The 22,846-nt window shown below is 46.2% G+C and overlaps 1 protein-coding gene across 3 annotated transcripts in view; it reads right to left on the bottom strand.

Moving 5' to 3' along the window:
• Nucleotides 1-22,846, bottom strand: part of BORA (BORA aurora kinase A activator) — a 911,814-nt gene that overhangs the window by 468,991 nt on the left and 419,977 nt on the right. For all 3 annotated transcript variants that reach the window (XM_069639407.1, XM_069639408.1, XM_069639410.1), the window contains one exon: nt 2,341-2,491. In XM_069639407.1, the coding sequence (XP_069495508.1) occupies nt 2,341-2,491 (151 nt within the window). The remainder of the gene's footprint in view (nt 1-2,340; nt 2,492-22,846) is intronic.

Raw genomic sequence — 22,846 nt, forward strand, 5'->3', positions numbered from 1 at the left:
TGGGGTACCACTGCTTTAGGAGTCATAATGTCTCTTAAGGCAGAGCAGATACAAACAGAGCCACACTCTCATTTTGGCTTTGGATTAAGCCTGGCTGAGTGAAAAACAACCCAGAAAAGCCAGCAAAAAGTACAGGGGCTACCTCATTAGGTAAAAAGCTGCATTTCTAGCAACCAATGTCAGTCTTCACTCATAAGGAGGGATGGACTGGCAGCTAGTTACATTTATGCATGACAGATGCTTAAGAGAGGACACTACTGCCATAAACTGAAAAATATAACACTATTATGTTATCGGTTAAGACAATTCCACTTTTGAGAATCCGGATGATCCTTTAGGGACCCTTTGAATTTTTGCTTTTCCCCTGCTTATTTGTTAGGATCTCTGATCTATTCTTGTGGCGAGAGGAGCCCATTTACCCCTGCCCTTACCACTGCACATCTTTTAGACCCAGGATTGGTTTTAGGGGGTAGGCTGGTTGCAGCTGTAATTTAGTTTTAGCTTAACCCAGGGTGCAAGCCAATTTACTGTGTGGGTAACCCAATGTACCTCTTTGGTAGCCATTGGTGTACTAATGTCCTGATCGCTGCCATTTTGTTTTAGGGTCTTCCTTTGTTGAGGGAAAACACAAGGCAGACCTAAAATGCTGGTTTTGCACACAAGGGCCCTCGTTATAACACCGGCGGTAACCAATGGCGCTATTAGCACCATGGTTGCTGCCGGTTTTGTAACGAGTCCGCCATGGTGCAATGGGGAATTACCACCCCATTCTAAGGTTGGCGGGGCGGTAATTCCCCATGTACCATTGGCCCTTCCACATTCCCATTTTTGCCCCATAGGGCTCAATGGGAATGGGGAAGGCGGTAATTACGGTACCGCAAATTGCGGTACCGTAATTACCTCCAAGGTCCCTTTGCGGGTCCCTACTTTAACTTCTGGTCCAGACCAGCCGTTAAGGTCAGGAGCCGCAAAGGGACCTAGTAATTAGGCGCTAAGGGGTTAACGGCGCTGCAGCCTTTTACGGCGCCATTAACCCCTTAGCGCCAGGGTCGTAATGAGGCCCAAGGTCTCTTTCCAACACCAGCCTTGAACCCTCTATAGTGGTTTGAGCTGTTCTTAGATTAGTTCCTGACCTGGAGTCAGCATTTCACATCCTATGGGGTGGTCTTGTGCGAGTGTCAGTTTTACGGGCCTACCAGATTGCCTGGACGCCTAACCCTTTGTACTCCACTCCTTAGTGTAATCGGTGGGTGGGCTTAGGCCAGCCCCTGTGAGTGTGGGTAAACCTAGGGGAGACCATGATCATACATTTAATTCTGATCAGATGTTCTTGGAAAATTATACCTGTGGGAGGATTCCTGCTATTTGTAGGCCATTGCTGCATTTTAAGGACCAAATCTGGACATACTGGCTGGATACAGTGTCCTGGACTGATCTCCAGTGCTCATTTGCGGCAGCTAGATTTCCTTTCTGGGAATCCCTCATCCTGCTGACCCCATTTGTTGGCTGGGCCAGGCCTTTCATGCTGGGACCGCCTTCAGGCTGTTTGCCACCTCCAACCCCCCTCAACACTGCTTTTGGAAGCTGATGTTGCCTGGAAGGCTATTGAGACCCTAATACCCCACCAACATTTGCTCCTCTGGTCCATCCTGGGTCAACCCCTGCGTAGTCCAGCCACTGGAACCTGCTTTGCCAGGTTCTCCCACTTTTCTGGAGTCATTCTCACTGTTGCTTTTGTTTCTGGCTTGAGGTTCCCACTCGTAGGAAAGGCGATTGCTAATTTCCAAGCTCATAGGCATGAGATGTGCGTAGAAAGGGTTCCTTCATCTGCCAGGCAGAGTGCAATAAGGGGGAAGTCAGCACTGCTGCTTCTTCTTATCCTTATTGGCCTCACAGGACAGACTCTTCTGGCTCCATGGCCTTTTCTGCACGACAATGCGTTCAGTGGAAGCCAAAGGCTCCAAAGAAGCCAGTGGAATGGAGGTTTTCCTGCTCTAACAAAGAGTGATGAAGACCTTTGCGTTAAGTTCAATTGCCAATAACTGCAATGATCGGTCATCAAGTCCAAAATGTAGTTCTTGAGACTAGAGAATATTTTTAAGATGAGGAATTTGTGCAAGGAAAGAATCCATTGTAAACAGATTTGAAAAGAAGTAAAAAAAATATGTATTATCGTTAACTTTGAGATGTAAACTGTATGGAGAAGACAAGTTCTAAATGAAAAATAAAACCACTTTAGCGGTATTCCGCCTACTAAAAAATATGTTTGATATAAAGAAACAAATATTCTTAAATCTGTTGTAAATTCTACAAGGAAATGCCAAAATATTGATTTCATACCTGTTGGTGTTCTTCCCAATTGTTGAGCTATCGGAGAGACCGTAGGCGACGCAATGTTGCAGGGAGATCGCTCCAGAAACGTAGGGCTATTTGTGCTTCCAAAGCTATATGCTCGGCTTCCTCCCTGAATCGGACTAGATGAAAAGTGACCCTAACAGAAATAAACAGTCCACATTTATCACAATGACACCATTAAAACAATCAGCTAAAATGGGTTAAGAATTGGTGAGAGGTTACATTCTTAATGGAATATCTCTCTTAACCCATTGTAATTTAAAGCAAAGTCTTTCTTTTTTGTTTAATAATTTTTTATTGATCATTTAATAGTAATAACAGTGCAACAATGATTAGATCAATCTATTGATCGGTTTAACATGAATAAGTGAAATTACCAGTAACAAGGGTATTACACCAATGTAATACAAATAAAGTGGTCAGCGAGATAGATGATCTAACCAGCATGTGATAATTATGAATGGACGAACAAGGAGAGGACATACAAGAACAAAGAGGGAACAGAGGGAGAAGGGGAGGGGTGTTCTGAGTATACAAAATTGGGTATATGAATATACATGTAATCAAATATTTGGAACATTAAAGCAATAGATATTCACGAACCATGCGTTGACATATTGTGGAAGGAGAGATATTCAGTAAAAAGGGACCATTTAACATGTTTGAATATCATATAAAGACTCGTTGTCATACATTGTTCTAATCTGTGAATGTGACACATTGTTCCACCAACCGTTTACTGGTAAATTTTTGGATTCTTTCCAGTTGGCTGTAAAGAGTTTAGTGGCGACTGCGATAAATCAATTGTAGAGATTATAGGCGGGATGTGTTTTTTTCCCCCATTTTCGAGGGCAATGCTCCCTAGGAGAGAGTATGTTTGAGAATGTTAGGGGTAGATGGACCTTGAAAATGATGTTCAGGAGAGACCACACATCTCACCAGAATGATTGAACTAAGGGGCACTGAAAAAACATATGATAGTATGATCCATAGGTGTCACTACAAGTCCACAGCTTACATCTGAGAGAAACCTAGTTTTCAACAGACGCATTGGGGTTATGAAGGTGCTGTGGAGAAAGAAAAATAAATGTGATATATTGGCTGCAGTGCAGATGGTTTTTACCCTAGACGAGAGTAATTCCCAGGTAATGTCATCAAACCGCTTCCCATAATCTGTTTCCCATTGAACTTGGATAGACAATCTGTCAGAGAGTTCTTGGCACCTAATAGTTTATAAAATTAAGCCGCTGTGACGTTGGGAGAAGAGGTCATGAGCAGGATTCTTGTGGGGTTTGGAGTGAGCTTATTCTGGGTGAAATTATCAAAACTGTTGAGGCAAGCATTAACTCATTTGTTATAGTAGCTAATGTCTGATGAATGTAAGGAGTATTTTCTTTTGAGATTTTGGAAGGATTCCCAGCCTGTAGTATGATAAATTTGATGAATTAATCTAATACCCTTGTTGATCCAGGACTTCCTGTAAAGTGTTGTTATTGTGTGCGACAGGTGTGTTATTCCATAAAAAAGGTGAACATTAAGACAGCGAGCAAGTAGGTTGGAATAAGAAGGTTCTGAGGGCAGAAACAGCAGCCTTGATCGGTACGGAAGCTTAGAAGATCGAGATCTGAATATATATATATACCAGATCTTGTGTTTTGATATGCGTCATTAATTCCCTTTCAAGAACAAACCAGGAGAGAAGGTCTTCTACTTCAGAGGGGGTGAGCCAAATACATGATGGTTTAATTAGGAATGCATCGTGGTAGGATTTAAAGTCTGGAAATTTGATACCACCGTGCTCAAAAGGGGGCTCTAAGCTTACTGAAGGCAATTATTTTGTTTTTGCCGACACCCAATAAAATGTTGAGTAGGATAGAGTTGATTGCTGAAAAGAAGGATATGGGGAGCGGAATAGAGAGCATTTGTAAGTGATAAAGATTGATGGTGACATCATCATCTTGATAGTTTTCAAGACGTCCCCACCAAGAAAGATATAAGGGTGACGAGAGGGAGGTAAGTTCCTGGAGTCTAAGAAGAAGAGATGAAGAGTTCAGTTTAATAGTGAGCTTAGTGGAAGAGGCACAAATAAGGCCAATGTACTTGAGTGAGTTGTCAAAGCATTTGAAGCCGAACAAACCAATCTCATGTTTGAGGCAGAATGAGTCAAGAGGTAAGATCTCGGATTTATCTTGATTTCATTTTTATCCAGAGGCTAAAGAAAAATCATTTTAGACTGACAGTAAACCTGGAATATGAACTTTTGGGTTTTTTAAGAGAACAAGAATATCATTGGCGTATGCCCCTATTTTGAATTCTTGTTGGCTAAAAGTTACTCCTGTGATCTGAGTGTAGTTTCTTATACGTTGTAATACAAGCAATACAGGAGATCGGTCATCAGGACCAGGTGCTCTGATTTTTTTTTGAGATCCTTAATACCTGGAGTTATTTCATGGGTGGCTATGTGGCAATCAAGGCTACTGAGATCTACCTGGGGATAGGAGTCTCTTAATATTTTGAAAGAAAGAGCAGGTTATCAGGAGTGGTAGTGGTAGTAGTGTCCAGGGAGTAAAGTTCAGAGTAAAAGGTCTTGAATACTTCAAGAATCCCATCAGAGTTAATAATGGTGGTGCCCATATTGTTTTTGATATGCGAGATGAAGGTTTTCTCTTTGTGTGATTTGAGGCAAGAGGCAAGAGCTTTCCCAGCTTTATCAGAGTTTTGATATATCTTGTATTTTAATCTTAGTATGGTATTAGATGCCCATTCTCTAAGTTTCTTATTGATTTGTCTACGTAATAAGACAGAGGCGGATTGGTAGTATGTTTTCTCGATTTTAGAGTTCAAGAACAAAAACGTCCAATTCCTTTTTGTATTCTCTCTTCCGTCTACTAACGTACTGAATAACATGGCCTCTCAGTGCTGTTTAAATGAGTCCCAATTATTACCGATCGAGGTGTCTTCATCCTCGTTAATCACAAAGAACTGCGGCTGAAAGCTGTTAAATGACTCAATAAATTGATCATTTTATAGGAGTAGATTTTGTTTCCCAAATATACTTTATTGGTGAATTTGCATTTTTTACAACATGCAAAGTCAATCTCACATTTTTCAATAAACTTTCACCATATGAATTTTCTATTTTCTCCCCACCTCCCCCAACAACTTTTAACTCCATCTCCCCACACCCCACCCTCTACCCCTTCTGCAGTTACATCTTGTGTAGCTCTGGGACTGCCTTATCAGGGATTCCTTTGGAGCCTATATTCCAGCTCCTGCATTAGTCCATTCCGCCATTTGCTTAGAGTCCTCCTACCATGGTCACACATGGGGTCTATACCCCCTCCTCATGGTCTAGATTGGGGCACATCAGTATTGCTTGTTCCCTCTTCCCCCCGATGTCCAGCGCGAGCCACTCCTCTCCACCATCACACTGCCTATTCACAACCAGGCTGCTCCAGCCACGCCTTTCCCGCTAGGCCCCCCCCCTCCGATTCCCCATGTCCTCCCTTTCACTTTCCATCTGTGGCCTCTCCAGGTCGTACTTCTCTAGAAAGCCGCCCATTCCATTGCCTTTGTCGGGGTCAGGTTGTTTATTTGTCTCGTTAGTTGCTCCATCCTGTACATGTCTAGGGCTTTCGAGGCCCATTCTCTCATTTGGGAGCCCCTCTCTCTTACATCCCCCTACTGGACATGCCCTGGCCGCCAGCAGCAGATAATGTGGCACATGTTGGCATTTCACCCAGTCCCCTGCCACAGTCTCCATTTCAAACAGTACTAGTAGGGGGTCCAGCCACCTGTTCACTTCCTGCAGGCCCTGTAGCCACCACAGGATCTCCTTCCAGTGCTTCTGCACCTTCTTGCAACCTTACCACATGTGCCAGTAGTCCGCCATGTGCCCACATTTCCTCCAGCAGTGGGGATCCGCCCCTGGGAACATCTTAGATATCCTCACCTGGTCCCATTGCCACCTATACAGAAGTTTGAGCCTGTGTAATTTATATTGGCAAGACACCGATATACAGTGTGCACTTGCACAACCTTTCCCACTGTTCTGTCTCCATTTCCAGCCCCAGGTCACGCTCCCATTTCTTCTTAAATATATCAATTACTCCCCCATGCACCTCCAATAATGCCCAATACATTCTGGAAATGAGTCCCCTTGTTCCCCTCTCTGCGTATGGTATTCTCGCTGTACGCTTCAGCTCTCTTTGCAGCTCGCTCTCTCATGGCACGGTATGCGGTCTCGTATCGGGGGGGAGGCGGAGAGAGGTGCGGGGGCATATGTGACTTAGCGATGACGACCAGGTTGTAACTCCCACCATATCCCTTTTGACCCTCTGCAACCTCCAGAGTGGGCCTAGAATCCTGTGTGTGTCAGGGCTAAATCCAAAACCAAACCAAGACAAGGGACACAGAGGTGTGGTAGGGGATTGCGACGCCTAGACAGGGTCTAAGGAATGTGCCTAGGAAGTAGAAGCCATATAAGAGACTGCTTTGCCGCTGTTAGGGAGAATTCTCTTAAGGCTAATTTCCCAAACCTAGTGAGCCCCCCCAGCAGCTTTGCTGGATTTTTGGGGTTTATTTTTTTCTCCTGCTAAGAGTGAAACTCTTTTCCTCCCACTCTTAGACATGATTTGAGGTGTTCCTTTGACTTTGTATGTGTTCTATGGGCTATGGGGTCCTTTTCCTCATAGGGTTTCATGTGTTTTTGATATGTGGGTTACATGGCACCCTCCGTGCAGTAACCCAGGGGTGTCTTAGCGACCCCCAAACATAGACTCCATAGTCTGGGACTGACTACTGTATCCCAGGGCATGTAAAGTCACCATTGGCTTTACTAGTCTCAAATTGTGAACCGAACCAGTACAAACCATCATATTGTGGACGTACTGGTCGGGGCAATTCGATGTTACGCTCACCTGGCTCCCACAGAGGCGTTGATCTGGACTGGACTGCTGCGGTCTCCCCAAATGTGACGCGTAGGGCCGAGATGACGGACTGGACTGGCCCACCTAACTTCGTTTGCTTGGCCCGTAGGAATATTCTTCTGCAAGTGGAGAAAGGGAATTAACCACCCGTGGAGTTGAGCGTAAATTCCCCCCACCCCGCTGTTCTCCCCACTGATCACCTTGGATGTTCCCTCTTATAGTCTCACCTGATGATTTGAAAAGATGAGCTCTCCATCCTGCATTGAGCGCAGGGGCGCGTAGATAACCAGTTGCTTCACTGGCTCGAAGAAATTGGTGAGTTCCAGGACAATATTGACTCCGATATTCCCGGCAAGACGCCGTAAGTATGTAGTTCGTAAGAGTTCAAATGCCCTACTTTCACTTTTGTCCGATTCCTTGCAGGTTGCAGCTTGACCCTATTGAAGAGTTCCTCGTGGCAACCGGTAATGTTCTGGTAAGGATTTGTATTATCCAACACAGTTCGATAAAATAATGTCCATATGTAACCTGTTGCTTTCTCCCTTATTCAGGCGCTGAGAGAAAGTATGAAGTCTCGGGGAATAATGCCTCCGGCGGTAAAATCAGGTAAGTCTTTTGTGGTGAGGAGGGTTCCCCTTGTTAGTCCTTTTGTTTCCCCTTAGGGCCCGGGGTTCGGCTAGGATGCAGTGGAAGCTGTGCCGACCCGTGAAGAAGAATAAATACCCCCGGTGGTAAAATCAGGTAAGTCTATGGGGGGTATTCCTCTGTGTATTCCCTTGGCACACCTTGCTGTTCTTGTCTTCTCCTTAGGTGCCGGAGTGCGGCGGTAACACGCAGGAGGATGCGGTGAAATGTGAAGATGCTGCGAAGGCCGGTGAGTTCAGCGCGGCGCTGCAGCAGGCGAGGCGACGCGCATAAAATAACTTCTTTCTTCCAGCTCGAAGGCGCGATGGATCGGGAATTCAGGTATGGATCAGAGATATTGCTCTCGTTCTAACCTTTTCTCCTTCCTCTCTTTTTCTAGGAGCTCCAAACTCGAGGCGGGCGTGGCAGAAGACTGGATGCAGGAAAGGAAAGGCGTGTATTACTACCTGCCAACCCTTAGTGCACTCCAGAGGGAATAAAATCCCAAAACGTATTAGTGTTGCAGGCACGTGGGCTATAGGAAGGTTCCCACTGCTTGCAATTCAGATTTTGACTGAAGGTATGATTTCTTTTTTTAGGTTTTAAATTCCTAAGGTACGAGGTGGTTAGGCAAGGTGTACAGTCACCGCTTCACTGTTGTGTTATATCCAACAATAGTATTTTACTTTTTTGGATTCAATTCACAGGGTGTCACAATTTCGCAAATCCGTTATTTGATACAAAATATTACAACCTTAGTGAAAGTAGAAAAACCCTTCATGGGTTATTTTAATCAAAATATATAGTTTTTTTCTTTTTTTTCTCAAAGCCTTATTGTTAAATACATTCTAAATCATAAAACTTTGTTTTCATACATGAATTCACCAAATCCCTTTTTGGGTAATGACAAAATAAAGTAAGACAAATTTCTTGGTTAAAGTCACCAAACCAAACTAGTATCAAGATTTATCAGTGTGTTGCCAACACGTTTCGGACTTTTCTGACAGTCCATCTTCAGGGCTAATGACACTATTTGTTCCAACAATACATGTGTTTCTTGAATTCAATTCCTACGATAAAAACAGACAATATTTTCACTATTAGTGTTTCATCACTTATTCAAAAAAATGGGAAACTCAACAGTAAGAAATAACTTGAAAGGTTGCCTTTCAGACAATTCAAAACATTACTTTTAACGCACCTTTTTCTATTGCCTCTGGCACCTTGCTTCCTGATTCTTTGACACTATCTTGTTGATAGGTTAAATACACCTAATCTGCTCTGTGTGTGAACAATTGTACTTCAAGGAGAATTCTTCTCAAAGAGTTTCTAGAAAAAAACCAACAGGGGGAGATTATTTTTTGGATACTTGGTAGGCTCCACTGAGAATTATATTTGCAAGTTATAAAAGTGAACCGCTATGTGTTAGTAGAGTAGATCCAGGGGTATACTATTCCCCCATAATGTTAATCTGGCTGTATTCTTTTAACTAGATGCACATTGTGCATACTATTTATCTAGTCAAATGATGTAGGGACCAGGGCTGCGCCTGTTAAATCTGTTCTAAATATCTTTCTCACCTCTAGGTGCAGCGTGTGGGTGCCTTGTAAGTCCTTGGGTATCCGGAGCATCGAGCGGAGCTCTTCGGTTCGTAGCCTTGCCTGGTGGTAACTGTTCTAAATAGTGTGGGGAGCCTGTGCGCATGCCCGTGAGCGGACCGGGCCGCTTACTATTCGCGCATGCGCACGGTGGAAGTTCGTGTCTAGTCTGACTTCGTGTGCGCGTGGGCGGGCTGTGCCACTGATTCCACGCGCATGTGTGTCGACAGGAGCTCGGTCCGATTTCGTTTGGGCATGCGCGGGTGCATTGTGTGAACCTCTGTTGCGCAGATGATGTGCCCGTCTAATCGCAACTCGGTTCAGGACCACTGTGCCTCCACGCATGCGTATGCATACCTGATGTATCTCGGGGAGGGGCGAGCCCTATGCTGACTTGCAGTTTAGTGAGCCGGTACTTGCTAGGTAAGGCATCTTATCCCATCCATTTGGGAAGATAGGATAAATTAATATGGTCAATCTCGAAAAAATGACATATATTTTTTATAAAAGAAGGTTCTGCCAAAAATCTGTATCATAGAGCCACAGTGTGAATGAGTGGGGAGTGACGCAGACAGCTAGTCTGCTTGGGTCCCCTTTCATTCCACACTGTGGCTGAAACGTGACACGATAGTCTCTCTCCTGCCTCTCTGCTACCTGAAAGACCTGTTGTTTCAACATTTTAACAAGTTGGTCTCTGCCAATTAGATGGCTCACATTCTGTGTGGTTTATGAGCCAAATTTTGCTTTTGCATATAATCAAACGTGGCTGACATCAAGGCATTTTAGACATGTACATTAGTCAGTTGGAATTACAAAGTTAGGTGCCCGGAGGTAGGGTAGAGTATATTTAACAGAAGAGACATCTGTACATTTACATACTTGTGACCCGAAACATGCATACATTCAAACATAACACATTAGATCAAACTCTATGTTCATGCCTCTAGGGCTAAGGCAGTCAAGGGTGTCAATCCATATTATCTCCCTCTGGTGGAGAGTTCTTAGCATGTCTCCGCCTCTAGGGCCAAGTTTTACATGTTCGAGTATAACACATTTCATTTGTGCTACCGAGTGTCTAGCTTCTGAGAAGTGTGTGGCCACGGGTGATTTCTGACTTTTTGTTCTGATGTTAGACTTATGCTCTGACCATCTGGTTTTTACTTTTCTGGTGGTCATGCCCACATAGAATAGGCCACAAGGACACTTGAGTCCATAAATGACATTTGATGCATCACACGTGCATGAGTGTTTCAAGGGGATAGGTTTTCCTGTGTATGGGTGGCTGATGGTATTGCCTTTTAATATATTGTCACAATGTTGGCAGTTGTGGCAGGGGACAGTACCCTTGAATGTAGTTTTTCCGGTTCCCATGGTAGTTATGTCTGCTTTAATCAGGCTGTTACGTAAGGATTTATTGTTCCTGTACGCGAACGTTGGTATATCTGGGAAGAGTTGTAGCAATTTCGGATCCATTTGGAGCAGGTGCCAATGTTTCTGAAAAATCCTTTTGATCCTCTTACTCTGGGTGGAGTATGTCGTAACGTATACCAATTTCTGTTGATCTTGGTTGGTTCTGGGAGTAAGTAGAGTATCCCTTTGGGTTGAGTTAACTTTGTCTTTGATTTCAGAAATTAGATTTCTATCATATCCTCTCTCGATAAACTTTGTTTGTAAGGTTGATGATTGTCTGGAGAATTCTGACATTTCAGAGATGTTTCGCCTGTATCGTAAAAATTGGCTCAACGGTACACTATCCAGTGTTCTTTGAGGATGAAAGCTTGTTGCTAGTAGTAAGTTGTTCCTGTCTGTCTCCTTTGTGAAGATCCTTGTTTCTAGTTTTCCTTCTTTCGCGTAGATTTCGACATCAAGGAAGTGTATTCTAGAGTCACTAGTGACTGATGTAAACTTGATTCTGGGGTTCATTAGGTTCATCATGGTAAAGAATTGTTCCAACTCGTCTGCTGGACCTGTCCAGATACCGAAGATGTCATCAATGTATCGTGTGTAGAGTGATAGGTGTCGAGACCATCTTGGGGGGGTGAGGACATTTTCATACTCTAGGTAAAACATGAATATATTAGCATAGCATGGTGCCATGGCGGCTCCCATGCTGGTTCCTGATACTTGTAAGAAATAGCGCTCTCCAAATTTGAAAAAATTGTTCATTAGAACCAATTTTAATAAAGTCAGTACAAACACTCGATCTGCCTTGCAATCTGCTGTTCTTAGGAGCATCCACTCTACTGCCTCTAGACCGGTCTCATGGGTGATATTAGTATAGAGGGATGTGACATCCATGGTGAAGAGCATGTCACGGCCCGCTACAAATTCAACATTTTGTAGTTTTTGTAAAAAATGTGTTGTATCTTTTAGATACGTCTCTGTGTTCTGAATCAAAGGTTGCAGTATTCGGTCCAGATACTGTGCTAGGGGTTCTAAGATGCTATTTGTAGCTGCAATGATTGGTCGACTTGGTGGTTTCAATAATCTTTTGTGAATTTTAGGCAGTATGTATAGTACTGGCATAATTGGATGTTTGTTGTTAAGGAACTTATGCGTTTTCTCCGAGATTTTGCCCATTTCTTCAGCTTCGTCGAGAGTTTCCTCGATTAGTGTCATGATCTGATTTGTAGGGTCGGAGTTGATTTCAATATAAGTTTCTGTGTCGGCCAGTTGTCTCTCAATTTCCTCCAGATAATCGCTCTTGTCCATTAAGACTAGCGCGCCTCCCTTATCAGCGGGTTTGAAGATTATCGTCTGGTTGTCCAATAGATTTTTTAGAGTCTGCTTTTGCCATTTCGAGAAATTCCCATAGCCCCTGTTCTTGAATTCCAGTTTTTTGAGGTCTTGGAGTATCATTTTTTCGAAAGTAGAGAGCACATGGTTCTGTACTTGAGGATAAAAATGGCTTTTTGGATTAAACTCAAGAAATTCTGGTGTTTCTTTAGGGTCTTGATCTTCTTCGAGGTCATCGAAAAATATTTTTAATTTCATTTTCCTCAATAGTCTAAAGAAGTCTATTTTTTCTTTCAGAAGTGTGCTGTTGCTCTGGGGGACAAAGGACAGACCTTTGCGGAGTACCCGAAGTTCTGGGTGAGTCAGGGTGTGTGACGAGATATTGATTACTAGGTCTTTTTCTGGGTCTTCTTCCTTTGCGCGTTTCTTCTTTTGTCCACGTCTTGTTGGCCTATTTCTAAAAAAGGCGTTTCTTCTGTAGATGGTATTTCTTCCTGTGGGACAGTTGGTTGGGAGGTTTCTGGTATCACTGTTGGATCCATTTCTGTACTTGATGCATCTGAGGTTGTAACTTCGGCTTGTGGTGTGGCTGGTTTCAGTACCTGTCCCTGGTATGGCTTGTTCGGACGTTGTCCATAGTATTCCTGCCATGTGTACACTATGTCCAACTTATAATCAAGTGTATCCCTGCGAAATTTACGTATCTTCTTGGTTTCTAATTCCTGTTTGTATTTCTGTAGTTTCTGGTTGGTGTCGTCCAACACTTCTTTGAGTTGGTCCTCTGTGTAGCATTTACTTAGTGAATTTTTAAGGATTTCCACGTCTTCACTTAGTGTTTTCAGATTCTGTGCCAATTCTTCAATGGTGAGAAGTATGAGGTCCAATGAGCATTTGTTTAAAATCTGGCGCCACCTCTTCACAAAAGTGGGGTTTTCCTTGCATAAGGTTGGTTCCAAGTTGACTCTAAGGCCACGAGGTATTCTCTGTGCCTTATAATAACGTGCTAAGGTAGAGGCGTGTAGTTTCAAGTTAATTTCACGTCTTATTTTCCACTCTAATTGTCTAATGAGTGCCTCTGGTTTCTCTGATGTGGTTAGGTCTTCGGTCGTTAGTTTGATTAATGCTAAGATGCGTTTTGCTTCTTCTTCACTGAAGCCTAATGTTTCGGCTCTTCTGTCTGTACTTTGTTCGATTTTGTTGAAAGACATGCTGTTTAGGTGGATTACTGGATGGTTAAGTGTGTGTGCTCTCCCAAGAATCGTGGCCGATGGAACAACAAGAAGACTGGATGCAGACTTGCAGGCACGGTGAGCGTTACGCTGCTGGATGCAGAATAACGCGAAGCGTGTGCTGCTCTTCGGGCATGGTTTAAATAGCCTCCAAAGTAGTCCCAGGTAAATATTCCTCCCGAGCCCCACCCGAGTAAAAAAATAGTCCCTAGGTTAAATAGTCCCTTCCAAGCCTCGTTTGGCTTGGAGCTCTTGCAGCATGGTCTGCATCAGGTAAGTTTGCAGCATGGTCTGCATCAGGTAAGTTTTAATCTATGAGCCTGGCACCAGGACTGACTCTCCATATGAGCCTGGCGCCATAGGCGCCAGGACTGCACCCAAATAGCCCCTAGCAGAGGTTGTTGGGCTTGCTTGGAGTAACTCGATGCCTGCTTCCGGGGTTGCTGGACTTGGTCTGGGTCCCCGGGGGTGGGCATCATGACATTCGATTGCCCTGGGGTCTGTTGTTCGAGGGGGGCACTGTCCAGTCCCCCCCCAACCGAGTTTTGGCTGGTGGCAGTGGATACTACTTTCTATATTCGACCGCAAATATATTCCTATGGGATTTTCCCATTGTTCGAGGCTACCACTTTTTAAAATCGCCTCAAACATACCGCCGGTTTATTAAATTGATATAAATTCACCGGTTGGTATTTTTTTATTCCAAAATGGGGTTTGTGTTTGCTTCTGTGACTCCAACCCAAGTCGAGCCCTTTGTTCCACTTTTTGGCGGGCTTCTCCACAGAAGCCTCCAAAAGTGGTGCCACTCTGTCTGGGTACCACAGGGGGTGGCGGAGGGGGTTTAGGCACCCTGGACTGAGTTGCCTCGGCAACTCAAGTCGCACTCTTGTGTGATTGGCCCAAGTGCTGAGCCGCCTGGCTCACCACTTAGCATGTTAGAGTGACAGCTAGGCTGAATGAATGGGGGTTTTCTGCATAAAAGCAGGGCTTTGGGGACTGGAACTTCAGAAGTCGCCACAGGACCTAAAGAATCCGAGGAGGAACAAGCTGAGCCGACCTGCAACGACGACACCACCGGTGGAGCCCTGCTGAACCGTCTCACCACTTTTCCCGACGACAGAGGAGATCTCCAGCCCGGAGAGTCTTCTTCCTTTGACTGGTGGGGATAACTAGTTTGCCTGTCTTTTCGCCTTCCTGGACCATCTCGTGGCCGCCTTACCCGTGCCAAGCACCCCGGCATACCACGGTTTACCACTACCGCGAAGAAAAGGGTTGTATCTTGTAACCGGGAAACTCCGTGGCTGGTTTCTTCCCTGGCAGCGCAACGACCTTCAGCTTTCCTCCACGTCGAGACCTCCTCTTCCTCTGGACGAAACACCGACTTGCACCCGCTGCCAGGAACAACTGCCCCTGCGGGAGCGTTCTTCCCACTTGCAGGTACTGTGTCCCGTCTGGCTTGCCTTGCGACAGATCGTTCGGGATGACAGTAAATCCTCGACTTTCTAACCTGGGTTAGCCTGGGACCTGTTAACTAACCTTTCCGGACTTGATCTCAATCTTTTTGTGAACTATTTACAAAGACTCTTTGGGCATAACCCCACTGTGTGATCCTGGACACATTTCGCTTGCTCTCTCTAAGAGTGGGCCTGGCATTTGAACTTCCTTGCTCTCCAGTAGACTTTGCCTGACCTGCCTCACTGTGGTTCTTTGATAAGTATTGAAATTTTTGTGCTTTCATAACTCTGCTTTTTCCCCTCCCTTTTTAATAACTTATTAGAGTGCCATTTTATGTTAAGCGCTCACCTCTGTCAGAAATTAAGTGGTGTTTCTCATTTAGACTTGTCTAATAAGTAATCAGGGTTGTATATATATAATAGTGACTGTGTTGAATTTACTTACCTCTCTTTGTGCTAGAGTAATTTACAAGTGTGTCTTTAAATAAATAATTATATACTTTTACACCAAAGCTCTGGTCATTGTTTGCTTGTGCTACTTTATCCCTGACCCTTTTGTGTATACTCTATATACTGCCTAACTCATCTTGAGAGAAGTCTGACTGCTCAGCCACAGCTACCAGGTAAATCTGGGTGGTACAGACTGCTACCAATTGGGTTTACTGCCAACCACCTGTAGTCCTAAATCTTTTGCAGTGGTCCCTAAGGTAACTGCACAGGTTTCTGCCTAACACCCCCTTACGTAGGAAAGCAGCTATTAAAAACTACATTTCCCAGCTGAAGCTGCCTCCCAACTACAATCCCCAGCATGCCTGTGGTCGCTATGGACCAATCAGGAGCCGAGCCGGGTGTGGCGCACCTACGCGCATGCGCAAGCCCCGAGGCATGGGGCTTGCACTTGAGACTTCAGGGAGAGAGGACGTGCAGACTGCAGCTCCAGCCAAATCACTCGTGAGGGGCCCAGCCCCATCGGAGAACTAGCCCACCCCCTCGCTCTCACAAGATAAGTCCATTTTACTTCTTGGGAATCAGAGGGATCGGGGGAGAAGCGCAGTGGGCCATCGCTCGCCCATCCCAAAGCCCCTGCGCCATCCAAAGAGATAAGTGGGGGTGTTTATCACGCACCGCCATATCACGCTTGCATTATTGTGGGGAGTAAAAAAAGTGTTTGGAAATACCTGCACCAAACCTCTGTGTTCCCACCTCCTGGGACCTGAAAAGCAAGGCGTACATGCGGCGAAAACAAACGTGGCGATTGCCCGCGGCGGTCTGAAGTAAGGCCACTGTGGGAGACCAGCACTGGCAGTCACATTATCAGGCATAAGAGGAAACACCCTGAAAAGAGTGGCGCAACCTTGGCATAACCATCCATGCACGATACTGCGCACGGATGGGCGCAAATGAACGTTGTATAGTGTGAATGTGAATGGCGCATGAGTCTGAATGCTACCAGAACTTAGGACAAATGTTAACATGTGTCATTTCTTTTAGCTTGCACCGGCTGTGAAACTCTACGGACCTGCCACAGGACTTGACGGCTCCACCACGAACTGGACACTGAAAGCCAGAGCTAAGTTTGCATACTGAATAATAATGCTGTTTATTTGTGGACTGATCTATGTGCATGGGTTAGACATTTAGGGTTAACCAGTGAGGGGGCTAATTCCTAGCAATGTGGTATTGATGTGCAAATAGCTACTTGGTACCAAGTACATCAAAAGTGTGCAATAGTCAGCCCTTTCCCTAAAATCCCCCTTCCAACCCACAACCTCCACCTCATCCTCAATCTGGTTTTCCTAACGCCTCCCAACCTATCCAATCATCGAGACCCTAACCCTCCTTCCCTGCTCTGGTCTAGGTCGCCTGTGTAAGCTTTGACTTGCAGGCTCCACGACCATAGTGGAGGTGGTTGGTATTGCGTCGCTCCTGTGCCTTGGACCAGAGTGCCTTGACAGTGTGAAAGAACCCTTCTAGGAGCTGCCTTCGCCAGTGCCCAGACCCATTCTCCCAGCGTGACTAGCCTAAATAGGTGGTTCCATATGCCTACCCATTGCTTATCTCTGTCCATTCGCAGACGAGGAATCGGGGCTCTGAATTGGGCTGCTCTGTAGTAAGTGCACATCTCAGTTAGCCCCACTCCACCTCTCTCTTTGGGTTGCACCTCTAGCCTGTAGACAACCCTTTCTTTCTTCCCTTGCCACAGAAACCTTACTGTGCTCTCCTTCAGTTCTGCAAAATGTGAATCAGGCAACTCTATTGGCAGCGCCTGGTATAGGTAGAACACACTAGGGAGAAACATCTTTTTTTGGGCGTTTAACCTTCCTAGCCAGGAGATCGTTCATTTAGCCCACGTTTCTAGCTCACTGAAGAGTCTGTGCAATAACGGAGGGAAGTTCCACTCATGAGTTCTCCAGGTATTTTATGCTGTCCCTTTCCACTGGTATCCCTAGTTCTGCCCACTCCCCGCTTTGCTCTCCTGTTTGCACCTGTTGGGGGAGGAGAGTGGATTTACTGACGTTCACCTTAAAACCCGATACCTTCCCATAATCTTCGAGTGCCCCCTGTACTGATCCCGCCACCCGCGAGAGGTATAGTAGTATATCATCAGCGTGCATGCTTAGTTTCTGGCCGTCTACCCCCACCCTAATCCCCTTTACCTGGTCGTCCTCATTTTTTTCCCCCCAGTGGTTCCATTGTCAATCCGAATAATGAGGGCGATAGCGTACATCCCTGCCTAGTACCTCTGCTTAGCTCGAACTCCCTTGACTTTGTCCTGTTCACAACCTCCTGTGCCGTGGGTCCCGAGTAGATTGCCCCAATCACGCGACACATTCTCCCATCCCTACCTTTCGTAATATAGCGAAGAGGAAGCCCCACTCGACCCCATCTGAGGCCTTTCCCGCGTCCAATCTTAATAGTGCCTGCCCCCCCAGTTTCCCTTAATATGATCCATGAGATCTAGTGTCTTCCGAATCGCACTGGTGCCCAGTCTACCCGCTACATACCCCATTTGATCCGGGAGCACTATGCGGGGTAATTTCACCTCAAATCGTGTTTCTAGGATTCTCAAATATTTTCTCAACCACATTAAAATGCCAGATGGGGCGGTATGACGAGCATTGGGCCGGGGGGGTCCCTCCCCTCTTCGGGATCACTGATATGAAGAGCTTTACTGAATGTTGCTGGCGCCTGCCCAGGGTCTAGAATGTGATTGTAGAACTTCACCATATGCTGTGATAGGACCCCTGCATACTTTCTCTAGAACCCTATGGTATATCAGCCCTCCCCCGGAGCCTTTCCGCTAGGGAGACGCGATATTGCGTCCTGCACCTCTTCCGCAGTTATAGGACTCTCCAGATCCTCCACCTCTGGGCATGTGAGTTTAGTCATATCGACTCCCCTCAAGTATTCCCCCTCTACATTTTCCTCACCAGGGGCTTCAGACTTGTATAGTGCTTCAAAGTATCGAGCGAAGCCTTCAGCAATATCTTTTGGCGAGACTCGGTCTCCCCCTTCGGGCCTCCCAAAGTGGACACCCATCTCTCCGCTCTCTGCGCCCGTAGCCTTGTTGCCAGTAACACAACTACCTTATCCCCCTTTTCATAGTATTTCTGCTTAAGGTAGCTCAATTCCCATACCGTTTCTCCCATCCCCAGAGCTTTCAGCTCCACCCTCTTTGATAGCAACTCTTCCCTAATCTCGTCTACTTACCCATCTGTAGCCTGTGCATCCTTTCCTCAGTTATCTCTTTTCACAGTCTTTCTTCCCTCAGTCCCCTCTACCTTTTCTTCTTAGCCCCCTCCCTGATCAGGAAGCCACTCAAGTTGCTTTCCCCACATCCCAGACCACCCCTGTGCGTACATCCCCGGTATCATTTAATTCAATGTATTTCATTACTGCCTTGGTTAGCTGGTCTGCAAAGAGTAGTTCTCCTCAGAGTGATTCACTACAACGCCAGGTACCCTCTGGTCTGTGAGGACCTTCTTCATCCAGGGTCATAATCACCATATCATGATCAGTCCGACCCATTGGCTTGATATTACTACTCATCACCCTCGAGCTCCTGATCCTTGTTTATGAGAAGGTAGTCAAATCCTGGTGTATGTTTTGTGCGGTGCGGAGAAAAAAGTGAAGCCCTCTTCCCGTGGGTGCCGATTTCTCCACACATCTACTAGGCCGCGCGTCTCCATAGCCCTTCAGAGGTGCCCCACCTTGTCTACATCTTTTTCCCGGCCCTTCACCCTTCGCCTTCCTGTCTCAGGTTTCATTTGTCCATGAATTAAAATCCCCTCCTATGATGTACACGTCTGCATCGAGCCCTTGTATTGTATTAAATGCTTTAAGTAAGAATTCTGCTTGCCCCTGGTTGTATAGGAACCTATGTGATATTTGGGCACCGGAATGGTTGTGTCTGTTTAGCTAGAAACTGGGATATTAGGACACCAGGAAGTGTGTCGGGGTGTTAGAAACAGGTACCTTAGAGCAAGGGGGAAGTGTCAAGAAATGAAATGAAATGCAAGCAACGAATGGCCATGGGTAGAGAGAAGCTGGCAGCAAGGGCCGGGCTCAACCGGAGGTGTCCACCAAACGCGGACGGTGGGAGGGTAGGGAGCTTGGGGAAGGGGGGGCATACCTAGGAAGCCTCACACAGCGTAGAAGAATCTGTGGTGTGGTGAATTCACAGATCGCCTGTATGATAACTCCTTGACTTTATGCAAAATAAAGCACATCTAGCGAGGCTTTGCGGATCTCCCTCACAACTAGGGTCCTCTTCGTTGGGGAGTTAAGACCTTTCACGTGTGCCCAACACCAGACCCTTCTTAGCTTCACCTTTCCACATTGTGGTTGTACCCCCCCGCCCTAGTTGTCCACCTTCGCATTGGTTAAGGACTCTCCCCTGTTTTCATCTGCCTTCACACGGAATCCATTTTCACCTTGGCTGATGTGTGCTTCCCTGGAGCCAACCCCTTCTTCAAAACCGCAACTTAACTTTATAACTATTCGTAACCCTAACTTGTTGTGTAGAGTAAGTCTGAGAGGTACTCTCTCTCACAGAGGGCCACTTTGGCGCGAGGTCTTTTACCCACCTACAGCAATTAATCTGCGTTTCTTTATCTACCCGGTATGGTCTTGCGGCGGAAGTGTTCCAGAAGGACGGATCATGGTTGCAGTTAGAAGCGGCGGTCCAAAGGTAGTGCAGGACGAAGGTACGAAATATGACGGTTACAGCAGTAAAGGGTGGAGGCCTGTGGGCGAGGGCTGGCGCGTGGCCGATCGTTAAGATCAAGGCAGGGACAGAAGGTGGGCCGCGCAGAGTCCCGTGTCGAACATGAATGGGGCCTCGTTGTATGGGTACGGATGCGGAAAGGCAGCATGGTCACATGTTTGGCACGGGCAGCAGCGAGGGCGCCGATGGGACGCAGGCTGCGCCTAGCATATGCACAAGAGGCCACCTGAGGGGGGGCCATGGTAAATTTAGCAGGGTCGCTGCATCTTGGGCGCCGGGGGTCGGGCACAGCTGATGGTCCAACGAAGCCCCGGGAGGCATGGGGTGCAGCGGAAAGGAGAAATGCATTCAGGTTGCGAAGCCGGGCACGTGCGACGGTCCAGATCAGGGGCCACCTCCTGACTGCCTCAACCGACACGTGAAACATACTGAACCTGCAGTCTTTACGGTCATAACTCCCCCATGGCCATACTAACCCCATCCTAGGGAACCTGCTATGCGCATACACCACAAACGTGGTGAAATACATTGTCTGGCCACCATGCAGGTTACTGCCCCATGACTAATGTAGGTGATCGTAACTGAACACCTTCCGCCCATGCGGGAGCTGAACCGAATCATAATACCCCACACACGTTCTAGCTCCTCCATCCATGCTGCAACCCGTTGCGTTGCCCCTCTTGATGCCACTGGAACGTGGTACCTCTCCCCGATAGAAATTAAGCCACACAAACGTAACTAATAAACTGATGGTGATACCCTCAGCCACGGATGCCGACCATCCTGCATCAGGTGAAGCCTGACATTTTGAATAAGTGGCACACCAACAACCGTCTGCTTCCCCCAAGCTGGATTTATCACACATGTGTCCCTCTTTAAGTGTAACCGCTCGGGGCACCTTGGTTACCGTTTCCCCTTCATATGGACATACCTCTACACGCTATTGTGCACTAAAAGCCTGTTCCTCTAATAAACTTGCAGTTACTGAATGGTAACATCGCTTCTGGAACAATTGTCAGATTGGCCCAAAAGTTTTATTTCCAAATGGTATCACGCATAATAATCGATTTTAGCGTGCACAATTCCCCTATCCCTACAACATTTTTTAAACACACCAGTGCCCTAGAAACCGTTTGTTTGTTAAAACCAAAAGGGCCATCCACCAAGCTATGCGCGTCCTCAAGGAACTCCCTTTCTCCTGCATACCTAATGTGCAGCCTAGCGCCATATAGCCGACAATTTAGCCCCACGACCGCACTGGGAATGAAATAGTAAAGCGCCCTATGCACAAAGGGTAACATGGAGTGTACATCGTAGAGGCCTACCTTCACAACACAACAACGACTGTCCGCTACCCCAAGATGAATTTAGAAATCATTTAAAAAATGTATCAACCCGCATTATAAATGCACCAAATGCGCAGACGCATTTTTCTCATGAACCAAGCCGCACGTTCTAATTTAATCACCACTTGAAGTCACTGTTTGCTTCAACTCCACACAGTCATCCCCATCCGTTCCTCATCAACTTCTGAAACTGCATGTTACGAGGACCGGCATCCTAGTTCACATTCACAATCACCCATGACATGGTCCCCCAATCAGCACCCGCTGATTTATGAAACACCTCGTGTGTGGCGAAGGTCATCGCTCAAGCCCCTTGCAACCTTTCTCATATTCGCGGCAAAAAAGACTTGCTTGATACCAGTGGTGCTCCACGTACCTGTGGACCGCATAGGGCGACATCTTCACAACTTAATTTAAGATGTTGCCCCGCGGTGATACAGTGTGACTGGATAATTCCAAAATCGCACATTACAACAGCGCAGGGTCATTTCGGTAACTCATGTCATGTACTAATTTGCGATTCTATGAGCTGTTTATATTAGAAGTGCTCCATAGATTTACCACGGACTGCATTTCAGCAACCTGTGCGGGGTAATTACATAATTTCATGCCTTGCAATACTGCAGCCTTCACACATTCCTTTCCCCAGAGTCTTGTTCCAGCCATTGTTCGAATGTCGTGGGCATTTTAGGAGGTGATGGTCCATTTACTTGCATGCATTTCCTCTCTGTTGGCCCTCTTCTCCTCCTTTGTGGCCCTGGCGCCGGTCTCATTCTTTCTCCACTTGTGGATGGTCCTTGGGGGCTCCTTGGGGTGGCGTCAATATCTGCTGTGAGGTGACACAGGGCCTGCTCTGCTTCTTCTGCTGATGTTACACGGTAGTCCACCCCTTCCACCTCAAATTGCAGTGAGAAGGGATAGCCCCACCTACACCCAATTTCTTTTTCTCAACCACTTTGTGAGGGGCCTAAAGTCTCTGCGCCTGGCGGGTGTGAGGTTTGAGAGATCTTCGTATATCATGACTATTGAGCCTTCGAAGTCCACTTCCCGTTGTTGCTTAGCCATGTTCAGGACGTCCATTCCGTCTTTGCAGCTCAGGAATATGGCCACTATGGAGAGGGGGCCATTTCCATAGGGTTTACCTCCTCGGTGCGCTCTTTCAAATTGCACAGTCTTTCCCCCTTCCACTAAGAGTTGATGCACTAGAGTCTGGATCTTTTCCTCCACTTGTCTCTGGCCGTTTCTTTCAACCCTAGTATCCTTATGTTATTGAGTCTTTCTCGGTTTTCCAAATCATCCATTTTAAGCATCACTTCCTCTTCCCCCCAAAGCTCCAGCTCTGCCATCCT

Source organism: Ambystoma mexicanum, chromosome 7q, assembly GCF_040938575.1.
Source record: "Ambystoma mexicanum isolate Mex_15411 chromosome 7q, UKY_AmexF1_1, whole genome shotgun sequence".
NCBI classification, from domain to species: domain Eukaryota; kingdom Metazoa; phylum Chordata; class Amphibia; order Caudata; family Ambystomatidae; genus Ambystoma; species Ambystoma mexicanum.